The following is a 12,444-nucleotide window of genomic DNA, read 5'->3' as shown; positions in this document are numbered from 1 at the left end:
TAAAAACTAAAAACTAAAAACTAAAAACTAAAACTAAAAACTAAAAACTAAAAACTAAAACTAAAAACTAAAAACTAAAAACTAAAAACTAAAAACTAAAAACTAAAAACTAAAAACTAAAAAACTAAAAACTAAAAACTAAAAACTAAAAACTAAAAACTAAAAACTAAAAACTAAAAAACTAAAAACTAAAAACTAAAAACTAAAAACTAAAAACTAAAAACTAAAAACTAAAAACTAAAAACTAAAAACTAAAAACTAAAAACTAAAACTAAAAACTAAAAACTAAAAACTAAAAACTAAAAACTAAAAACTAAAAACTAAAAACTAAAAACTAAAAACTAAAAACTAAAAACTAAAAACTAAAAACTAAAAACTAAAAACTAAAAACTAAAAACTAAAAACTAAAAACTAAAAACTAAAAACTAAAAACTAAAAACTAAAAACTAAAAACTAAAAACTAAAAAACTAAAAACTAAAAACTAAAAACTAAAAACTAAAAACTAAAAACTAAAACTAAAAACTAAAAACTAAAAACTAAAAACTAAAAACTAAAAACTAAAAACTAAAAACTAAAAACTAAAAACTAAAAACTAAAACTAAAAACTAAAAACTAAAAACTAAAAAACTAAAAACTAAAAACTAAAAACTAAAAACTAAAAACTAAAACTAAAAACTAAAAACTAAAAACTAAAAACTAAAAACTAAAAACTAAAAACTAAAAACTAAAAACTAAAAACTAAAAACTAAAAACTAAAACTAAAAACTAAAACTAAAAACTAAAAAACTAAAAACTAAAAACTAAAAACTAAAAACTAAAAACTAAAAACTAAAAACTAAAAACTAAAAACTAAAAACTAAAAACTAAAAACTAAAAACTAAAAACTAAAACTAAAAACTAAAAACTAAAAACTAAAAACTAAAAACTAAAAACTAAAAACTAAAAACTAAAACTAAAAACTAAAAACTAAAAACTAAAAACTAAAAACTAAAAACTAAAAACTAAAAACTAAAAACTAAAAACTAAAAACTAAAAACTAAAAACTAAAAACTAAAAACTAAAAACTAAAAACTAAAAACTAAAAACTAAAAACTAAAAACTAAAAACTAAAAAACTAAAAACTAAAAACTAAAAACTAAAAACTAAAAACTAAAAACTAAAAACTAAAAACTAAAAACTAAAAACTAAAAACTAAAAACTAAAAACTAAAAACTAAAAACTAAAAACTAAAAACTAAAAACTAAAAACTAAAAACTAAAAACTAAAAACTAAAAACTAAAAACTAAAAACTAAAAACTAAAAACTAAAAACTAAAAACTAAAAACTAAAAACTAAAAACTAAAAACTAAAAACTAAAAACAAAGAATTAAAAACTAAAAAAAGTTTCCCAGACCCCTGTCGGATGTGTTTTATTTTTTAATAATGTGCAGCATGATGAATGATTTGAAAATTTGGTGTCAAAAGGATTTTTTACGCCTGACTTAATGGCAGACTCAGAATCATAAAAAAGAAATTATTTTTATCGAAAACAATACAAAACTATTTTTAAAATCTCTGCCATTCATCGTTGTTCAACCGAAAGTTGTTGAAACATGCCATTTTATGGGTAATTCAATGTACCGTAAACTGGGGTCAATCGGGACACATGGGGTGAACTGGGACAGCCGTTTTAACCAAATTCGAGCACAATATTTTGATTTTTGTGGTTGGTTTCGGTTAGAACAGACTCAAACCAACGAAATGTGTACATCCATTTCCAAATTAAAAAGCTTTAAGTGTTCTTAAAACTGCTGTCCCTATTCAGACTGTAGTCCTGATTCGCCCCAGATTACGGTATTTTTCAAATCTGCATTTTTTAAATGGTGCATTTCATTCGAGCAGCTTTACTTTTTCCTGTTGTGCATGATTAAAACATTAAATTTTGCTGTTTGATCCCCCAACCTAAACCGACGGTAAATGCAACCTATTACCTTGTAAATTTAAGCACCTGTTATCACTCAGACCGTAAAAATAAAAATAAAACCACAAACACACACACACACACACATCATAAAGAACCGAGAGTGGCTCGGAGATGATCCAGCTTATTTCAGTAGCTAAGCTACGAGAGCCAACAAATCGTGCTCACTGAGTTGCCCTGTAAACAATGCTCTTATAGCCGTATAGACACATGTATGGTCGGTGTTTGGACCCCGAGATGTAAACATCCTTTAACGTCCTCTGCTCTCAGGGGCTGATAAAAATCTCATTTAATCGCTATTATTCTCCCCCTCTCTTCACTTCAAACAGGTCGCTGGATCGCCAGGAATGGATTGCGGAAAGTCGGCAGCTGAGTGAGATTCTCGAGTGCAAAATCGATGAGATTCTCGAGGCATTCCAGGACGATGGCGGAGGAGGAGGAGGGCTGGACGGACTCACCATAATCGATAGCGAACGGTTCTGTGATAATCTTAAGCGACTGAAAACCAGAGCCCTCGAGTGGGAAATTCAGAAGGGATTAGGTGAGTGCGCTGGGAGGGCAGGCTTTTGGGGGTTTTTGTTGGGGGGGAAAACAGGTTGGTGGTTTGGATGCTGGTGACGGACAACAAGTGCCTAGATATCTGCTGGTTGAGTGCTGGGAGTACAACGTTCTTTGGCTTTCGGTTGGCAGCTGTAAATGTTAGATGGGACAATCAATTGCACTTGACTCTGTCAAGATCAAGCTTGATGTTGAGATATACTGTTCGATACAGACAACTTGGAATTCAACAAGAAGTCTTTGTCTTCAAAAAATGGATCGATTTTGTTTGAATACACGGAGGACCGGCCAGGGCAAATCTAAGAAAATCTTGGTTAATTTAACTAAAAGTATGGGTTATTTTTTTACACAGCTTTTTTTCTATAATCGATTGTTGATTTTGTTAACTCGAAATTGCTGACCACCAGTAGCTAAAAGTAACTAAAAAAATAGTTAGAATTGCCATATTTGTTCGTTAAATGACCGAAAACAAATTCTAGTAGTCGACTGCTAGAATATTTTTTTCAGAAAATTAACTATTTTTTTTTGTTTTCAGCTGAAATATTGTGGAATATTCTGTAAAAAAAACAGGCTGGACCATATTTTTCAACTATTCTTTAACATTTTTTTTCGTTATATTAACTGAAATATTTTTGCATGCAGCAAAATATTAGTGGTTTATAACAAAACATTTTTTAATTAAACATGATTTATGTTAGTGTCTATTTATATTTTCTTTAATTATTTAACGATACAGTCTGGGCCGAATTTTTATCTATATTTTTAACGAATGTCTTACTTGAATACAGAAAAATATTCGTACATGTAGTCGATAATTAGCTATTGTTAGAAATATTTTTAAAAATGCCTCACAAATTAATTTGTTGTGCTTGTACTTATTTGTATTTTTTTAAATTATTATAATAAAAAAAGTAAAGTTTAATTAATGTTTAAAAAAATTATAATAAAAAAAGCATTTTACAAATTTTGTTAAACATATTTGAAAAAGATGTTTAATTTTTCGTGAATTCCTTGAAAGTAGAAACCGAGCAAATTTTCACCAAGTTTTAAGCTTATATTTTTATTATGTTGTATACAATTCAGTGTTGTATTCACTTACCATCACTGTGAAATCATCCGATAAGTCGTCATCATCTACAACGGTCTCATGTTTAGTTATTTTCTTGTGGCTGGACACAGAATTTACACCAAAACGAACCTTTTGCTGCAAACAGACATATGAAGTTTATTATTAATTCAATAAAAAAAATGTCGGCTCTAAACTGATAAAAGGAACGTAAATAAATGTAATTATTAACAAGAAATGTCAATAATGCCTGTGTGGATCAATCGGACCGCGCACTGGACTCACAATCCAGAGGTCGAATCCCGAGGCGGACGCAAAAAATTCTAAGTGTAAATATAGGTATTCGGTGCCCTCTCCCCGTGCCATACCTTCACACTTATGAGAACCGGGAGGCGGAGTCTTGACGCAAAAAGAACGATACACACCTGTGGAACCGTTGACGAAACCGCAAGGGTTAAGAGGGCCACATTATAAGGTGTTACGTCGATTCCGTTTTTCAATATCAATAATGCTATTTACCAAGCTTGCATTAAATTAACAACTACTTTTGGCAACACACTTTCATTGCATTTGATTCAATTTATTCAACGTACTCCGATTCCTGAAAACAATATTTTGAGTTTTACTTACCAGTTTATTGAGCAGTCTTTTTCAACAGCATTTTCAAAATATTAATATCTTCTTTTGTATATCTTTAATAAATTTTTTTTTTAGAAATTTCCCATTATCGAATTTTTATTTTTATATTATGGAGCAATTCCAGCTCAAATCAGGAATTTTTCTGGTACTTTTGTACCCGACCCTCTCCGATTTCAATGAAACTTTGTAGACATGTTATCCTAGACCTATATAAGTCATTTTTGTGTACATGGAGCCAATAGTACTCGAGAATAACATTTGAGAAGGGTGTAAGGTATTTAAATATTTTAGTATTTTGCAATTTAAAAATTACTGTATCTCGAAGCCGTTGCATCGTATCAAAAAGTGGTCAAAGACAAACTTGTAGGAAATTGGACGGGCTTTCTGAAAAAAATACACTGAAACAAAAATACACGCCACTTTTATGTCATTTTTCAATTTTTAAGTTTAAAGTTAAATTTGAAGGTGATGTCACGATTTTTTTTCGCTCAAAATTTTTGAGGAAATACCCTAAGATCACCCTAAGATACCCTAAGATCACATCTTAGGCTATTTCCTCAAAAATTTTGAACGAAACAAAATCGTGACATGACCTTCAAATTTAAGTTTTAGACTTAAAAATCAAAAAATCTCATAGATGTGGCGTGTATTTTTGTTTCAGTGTATTTTTTTCAGAAAGCCCTCCAATTTCCTACAAGTTTGTCTTTGACCACTTTTTGATACGACACAACGGCTTCTAGATACAGTAATTTTTAAAATACAAAAATATTTAAATACCTTACGCCCTTCTCAAATGTTATTCTCGCGTACTATTTGTTCCATATGCACAAAAATAGCTTTTATAGGCCTAGTATAACATGTCTACAAAGTTTCATTGAAATCGGAGAGGGTCGGGTACAAAAGTATCAGAAAAATTCCTGATTTGAGCTGGAATTGCTCTATGTGTACGCATTTCCATGTGTTTTATGGTTGATGATTCTGAAAAAATAATAGTTCACTAAAATTGTATCCATCGTAAGCACGAAGGTTTGTGATGATTCAGTTTTCTAATTAAAATCACAATAGATAAATTGTTGTGTAAAATTAAACCCATACTTACTTAGATTAACCAACATTTTGTTAAATTTGCCCGTGCAAGTATTGTCGTGCAAGAGTTGGCCCGCCTCTTCCTTCCACTGCCTCTCTCTTTCCTCCAAACATTATCATAAAGTCCCCTCGCATCAGAGGTCCCCATTGCGAATGTCCTCGTCTTGCTCTTCATAGTTTATCACCTGCAAAGAAATCATCAACAAACTTATTCACCAATTGCACCTCCACAGTTGCAGCAGTGTGCACTTCGATTTGCCACTTCAACTTAGCCAAATAGTGTGATTTTCACCTTTCACATCCTCTTACTTCACAATTAACAATACAAACTCAACAAATCGACCGCTCTCGTTCGAATCCTGACTTCAAATGACAGACGTAAACAAACCCAAGTTCATCTTTTAAATATTTAACCAATTGTTAATTATATTCAACCAACAAAATTTTTGAATTTCCCAAAACCAAAGCTAATAGTCGAGCCCGTGCATTCGAGTTCGGGAAATCTGTTAGCTTTTTGCCTTTAGCATTTTCAACATACAGGTTATTAAATTAATACTGAATTTTAGTTATTTTAACGATATAATAGCAGTAACAAGTACGTTTTTGTTAAAATTTACGAAAGTAAAATCAACAATTTTAATTGTTAAAATTTCTGGGCACAGTCTCTCTTAAGTTACTTTAACTACATTTTAGAATTTGTAGTGTTTGATTCCCTTCAACATTTTACTTAATATAATCTTTATAATCTATGTTGACATTGAAATATTCATAGACTCCAAACTTCCTCCAATCAACAGTCGCCGAAGCGCTCGTTCTGATAAGTTTGTCAAAAGCGACAACTGAAGAGGCACTTTGCCCGCCGATGATTCGCAAAAATATGTCATCATCAGAGTTGTCTGTGTGCGGTTGGCACCACTGACAGAGGCAACATGATAAGCACTGATAAAACCCGGCCCGGCACAACAACATCGTGGTCCCATCGAAAACTGAGCGTTATGCACATTCGAGACCTGAAGTGGCAACACAGCCTCCCCTCAAATGATGATGAGTGGTTGTGAACGATTTTCGGATCAGATTATGGCTCATTTCCCAGGGTTTCCCAGGGTGGTCTAGGTGGGTGGGATTGAAAATGGGGGTTTACCTTCATCCGATACGTTCCGAAACGGAAATTCGGCCTCCGCTGTCGAGGCGGAAGAGTACTCATTTGCGATCCAATTACCCTCAGAGGATCGGTATAATCAGTGCCGACAGTTTGGAATTAAACTGCGAATCGTGTTTTAACCTGGATTGTTGAATGTTCCTGGAAGGAAGTTCAATTATTTCAAGAACTTAAATTGAATGTTGGAAAATTATAACATTTCAGAATTTGCACATCTAACTACCAGTGACAAGTGTCAGTAATCGTTCACCCAATTCCGTCCACAAATTCCATTCAAACCGCAAACCGATCCCATTTGGGAAAACCACCATCGTAACTATCAATTTTATCGTCTTCACTTCTTTTTATTTCTTCCTCTTTCAGCCTGCTCGAAGGAGAACGTTTTGGCAATTTTTCGCCACTGGGAGACGGAAACCGCCGGAACCACCGAGTCCGGTCGAGTGGAGCAAATAAAAGCCACCCTGACGGAGGCCCTGCCTGATGACAATCGAGAAACGCTAACGTAAGTTGCTTCCCTACTCCCCTCATTCTGTTCGGGTCTCCGTAATGGATTTCCACGTTCTGGGTTGTATTCCACCTGGCCAATAACAATCGATTACAGTTTACGGCTTTCAATTACCATCATCCGACCGTGTAATTGGGGGCACGGTGTTTCAATTAATGTTTTCACTGCTAAAAAAACGGTTAGACTATTTTTAGTTAAATTTTGTAGTTTAGTTTAATTTGCAAGATCTGTGCTTTTATGTTTTCGATTTCCTTGAAAATCTCGTTTTTATACATGTTCAGAAATTTCGAAAAATAATGAACTGAGTTGCTTAAATTTCAAAGCATTTTGTGATAAATACTCAAAAATTTAACTAATAATCATCACAATATGCTTGAAACATTTACATACATGTTAATCGGCAAAAATGACAGAGGTTGGTTTGAGCACAATTTTTTTTTAAATTTGTTTTCAGGACATTTCAATATACACTTTTTAATGTTTTAACAAAACAAATTTGAATCAAATTGGTTGTATAATTGCCGAGATATAGCTATTTGAAGTTAGCAGTTTCAAAAAGCGGGTGCCACGATATCTCAACACTGCTGACCAAATCGGCTCAAATTTTGGTGGAGCCTCGTTAAACCGGTCCCGTGTGCATGACGAAGCCCGATTTTCAAAAAGATTATTTAAAAAAAGGTAAGAAGTATTTTTTAGTTTTTCATATAAACAATCGTCTTTTTATGATTTTTGTATTTTTTTAAAATGCAAAATTAGCAACATACGTCTTGGGAGTTTTCACCCAAAATTTGGTTTGGTCCATCCCATCTCGAGATATCGTGGCACCCGTAAATTAACTTGGTGTTCATAGAAAAACATTCACAAAGTTTGACAGTTCAATTTACGCATGGCAAAATTTAGAGCTTAATTCGTTTTATACTCAATTAAATCATGAAATATCTTCATGAAACTTTAAGGAGTGATTGAAAATCATCTTTTAAGTAGATTTTATAAATTTCTGTAATATGCTTTTTTTTTATTTTCTACATGTATGAAAGTTTTTTTTGCAGTTCCTTCGCGAACAATTTACTTGAACGACGAAATATTTGACAACTTGTTGCATAAACTACTACTTTTAAATTTCATATGGGGAATTATCTACCAACTCACACGAAATCGGAAAAAAAGTTGCCCCGACCCCTCTCCGATTTGCGTGAAACTTTGTCCTAAGGGGTAACTTTTGTCCCTGATCACGAATCCGAGGTCCGTTTTTTGATTTCTCGTGACGGAGGGGCGGTACGACCCCTTCCATTTTTGAACACACGAAAAAAGACATGTACACTCAGAATTCGAAAAAACGTAATTTTCATCAAAATAAAAATGCACTAAAAAAGTTTAACAAACTCTGCCATTTTCCGTTTCTCAACTGTACAAAATTTTGGAACATGTCATTTTAAGGGAAATTTAATGTATTTTTCGAATCTACATTTACCCAGAAGAATCATTTTTTCATTCAGAGCAATTTTTTTTTTAATTTAAAGCTTCGTGTTTTTTTCTGACTTTGCAGGGTTATTTTTTTGAGTGAGACAATGTTCTACAAAGTTGTAGAGCCGACGATTACAAACATTTTGATACACAAACATAAGGGGTTTGCTTGTAACCATCACGAGTTATCGCGATTTTACGAAAAAAAAGTTTTGAAAAAGTTACTTTTTGCGTTTTTCTTTGTTTCGTCGTCCGTGTCTGTCGCGGTTGACGATGAACGGCCATAATCAATAACTACCTACTTTATCAAAAAAAAAAATCGTAATATTGCGATAACTCGTTATGTTTATACAACTTTGTAGAACATTCACTCTAAAAAGTAACCCTGCAAAGTTAGAAAAAACACGAAATTTTAAAATGAAAAATGTTGTTCTAAATGAAAAAATACCCTTCTGCATTATTGTAGATTTGAAAAGTACATTAAATTTCCCTTAAAATGACATGTTCCAAATAATTTTACAGTAGAGTAGCGGGAAATGGCAGAGTTTTTAAAACTTTTTTTGCGTTTTTTTTTCGATGAAAAAAACTTTATTTTGGAATTTTGAGTACGCCATCAAATCGGGCGTCCAATTTTACATAAAAGTCCCAGTGACACCAAATTTCTATCTCATCAGTGTCCACGTGGTTTATGGATTGTCCCAACACATTCTTTTATATTATCGATAAAATCACATTGCCCAACACATAATGTTTGATTTATACTTTCAAATGAAGATAATATCTGTTTGTATGTGATGTTTTCGCAAATCTACTTTTCTTTGTATTTTTTCGAAAGAAACTTTGTCTGTGCATTCCCTTAATCAGAAGAAGACACAAGGCTCCATACAATATGAATATTCGAAATTTCTGTTTCTTTTGAAGAGATCTTCTGATCGATTTGGTGTCTTCGTCAAAGTTGTAGATTATTAGTGAGATTTTTCACGAAAAAAGGTTTTATCACTGAAAGTTGTTTTTTTTTGCGATTTGAAAAGGCTTCACGAAGAAAAAGTATCCTAGCAAAAAATATTTTCGAAGAACTACGAAAATTACCAATAATTTTAATTTTTGACTTGTTGATCGGACTGCTGGTTGCTGAGATACAGTTTCTTAAAGCTAAAATGTGGTTAAAAATGAGTTTTCTCAGTGTCAGATTCTAATTAGCCCTCATTTTTCAACTTATGATATCTTGTAAACTATTGATTCCAGCCCAACAATTGAAAATATCAAAAAAAAAAAAATGATTTAAGCCCTTTCAAAAAGTTATTCTTAATTAATAAATTTCGAAATTGAAATTTCTCATTTTTATTGAAAAGAGCAGACAATGTCACAAAATATTCCAAGTTGAAATATTAGGGCTAGTTGACATTGAAAAAAACTATTTTTGTACACAAAGTTTTACTGAGGCTGAATCTAAATAACGAGCAGTCCGATCAATATAGGGGTAATTCTCTACCAACTCACACGAAATCGGGAAAATTGCCCCGACCCCTCTTTGATTTGCGTGAAACTTTGTCCTAAGGGGTAACTTTTGTCCCTGATCACGAATCGAAGGTCCGTTTTTTGATATCTCGTGACGGAGGGGCGGTACGACCCCTTCCATTTTTGAACATGCGAAAAAAGAGGTGTTTTTCAATAATTTGCAGCCTGAAACGGTGATGAGATACAAATTTGGTGTCAAAGGGACTTTTATGTAAAATTAGACGCCCGATTTGATGGCGTACTCAGAATTCCGAAAAAACATATTTTTCATCGAAAAAAACACTTAAAAAGTTTCAAAAATTCTCCCATTTTCCGTTACTCGACTGTAAAAATTTTTGGAACATGTAATTTTATGGGAAATTTATTGTACTTTTCGAATCTATATTGACCCAGAAGGGTCATTTTTTCATTTAGAACAAAATTTTTCATTTTAAAATTTCGTGTTTTTCTAACTTTGCAGGGTTATTTTTTAGAGTGTAACAATGTTGTACAAAGTTGTAGAGCAGACAATTACAAAAAATTTGATATATAGACATAAGGGGTTTGCTTATAAACATCACGAGTTATCGCGATTTTACGAAAAAAAGTTTTGAAAAAGTTACTTTTTGCGTTTCTCTTTGTTTCGTCGTCCGTGTCTGTCGCGGGTGACCATGAACGGCCATGATCGATGACGACCAACTTTTTCAAAACTTTTTTTTTCGTAAAATCGCGATAACTCGTGATGTTTATAAGCAAACCCCTTATGTCCATATATCAAAATTTTTGTCATTGTCTGCTCTACAACTTTGTAGAACATTGTTACACTCTTAAAAATAACCCTGCAAAGTTAGAAAAAACACGAAATTTTAAAATGAAAAATTTTGTTCTAAATGAAAAAATTACCCTTCTGGGTCAATATAGATTCGAAAAGTACAATAAATTTCCCATAAAATTACATGTTCCAAAAATTTTTACAGTCGAGTAACGGAAAATGGGAGAATTTTTGAAACTTTTTAAGTGTTTTTTTCGATGAAAAATATGTTTTTTCGGAATTCTGAGTACGCCATCAAATCGGGCGTCTAATTTTACATAAAAGTCCCTTTTTTTTCAGTTCCCTAAAACATATTTAAAATGAATTTTTGTTTTTTTTTTTTTGCGAAATTCAACTTTTGTGATGAAAAGTCGAATAGAAAAATGGGATTTTTTAAGTGAACCTATTTGCTTTGAATGGTTCCAACCATTACCTACACCTTGGTCAAAAACGACAAATCGGTCAGAAAATCCTTTCTTCTTTTGTTAACCACCAGTCCTCAAAACTGTATGGAACCTTGTATGGAAAAATTAATGATACAAAATGGCTATTTTTAATTAGGGACAAAATTGCATTCAAATTATAATAATAAAATTGAAAATTTCGAAAAAAACGAAATTCTACAGAATTACTCAGTAGTTAAAATTTGAGATTTTGTTTGTTTTTGAAATTCCGAAGCCCTAAATAGAAAAAAAAATGCTGCAAAATTACCATTTTCATTGCAATGTACCTACTCTGAAACGCCGTGTTGTAGTGCTAATGGAAACTGCGAGTACATTTTGCATAAAACATGCTCGACATGGCTTACCATGGCCCTTCACCATTTCTGTGCCCGAAAAATAACGTTGCTGTGCCACTAATCACCCATAAATTCTCATCTTCCATCTTCATTATTGGTACTGTGTGTGTTTGCTTTTACTGAGGGAAAATTGACCAACCACTCCTCCTCTTTCATTTTTCCGACAGGGTCCCCTGGGCGAAGGGTGGCATCGACCCGGAGCTGGACAGCCACGAGCGTTACCTGGGCCGGTTCAAATCGAGGGTCTACGAAAAGCTACAGCGTGCCATCGATCAAAGTCTGTCCAAGGAGCCGAACGGGGGCAAGGGTCGGAAAAAGACTGTGCAGGTGAGTTTTGGGTTCTTTTTTGGGTGAGAAAGCATATTTTTCTGCTGGAATGAGTTGGCAAGATAAGGGTATTTTTGAAATGTAGAATATGTTTAGTATTTTTCACGAGCTGAATTTGATTGCAAGTCAGTGCTAATGTTATTTAAATGATTATAGATTTTTCACATTTGGGGCTGCTTATTATTGAACGTGTTTTATCTTATTTAAACATTTCACTTTGAAGGTAGAACGTAACTTTTGATAGAATCAAGCGTGTTTTCCTCTGACAAACAGATTTGGCGGAACGAATTCTTCTTCCACAAACTGTGATAAAGGATAATGCTGCAAGACCCAACAAAAAGCGAAATTTTCCAAATTTCGCATTCTTTTTTCGGTACCACACGCAGCTTTTTTTTTGCTCGGCTCGCTCAACGCACACGTGTATTCCATCATCATTACCGAGATTTTGGCAGTGTTTACTTTCATCTTTGCGCTTCCATTTGCGGGACTTCCCAACCCAGAGATCTTCCACGGAAAAACCGGGCCAAATTTTGGGATGAACCACGAGCGCCGTCATCCCACACGCCACAGGC

At 33.0% G+C, this 12,444-nt stretch overlaps 1 protein-coding gene across 3 annotated transcripts in view; it reads left to right on the top strand.

The window, feature by feature from the left end:
• The window catches only part of LOC120418538 (protein qui-1), a 178,414-nt gene that overhangs the window by 73,622 nt on the left and 92,348 nt on the right, over positions 1-12,444 (top strand). For all 3 annotated transcript variants that reach the window (XR_008212356.1, XM_039580974.2, XM_052709388.1), the window contains exons 7-9: positions 2,291-2,502; positions 6,833-6,971; positions 11,713-11,872. Coding sequence is in view for 2 of the 3 variants with exons in the window: in XM_039580974.2 (XP_039436908.2) it covers positions 2,291-2,502; positions 6,833-6,971; positions 11,713-11,872 (511 nt within the window). In the remaining variant the exon portion in view is untranslated. The remainder of the gene's footprint in view (positions 1-2,290; positions 2,503-6,832; positions 6,972-11,712; positions 11,873-12,444) is intronic.

This window comes from Culex pipiens, chromosome 3 (assembly GCF_016801865.2).
Source record: "Culex pipiens pallens isolate TS chromosome 3, TS_CPP_V2, whole genome shotgun sequence".
NCBI classification, from domain to species: Eukaryota; Metazoa; Arthropoda; class Insecta; order Diptera; family Culicidae; genus Culex; species Culex pipiens.
The sequence above is the reverse complement of the archived record's forward strand: the minus strand, read 5'-3'. Positions and strand labels throughout refer to the sequence as shown.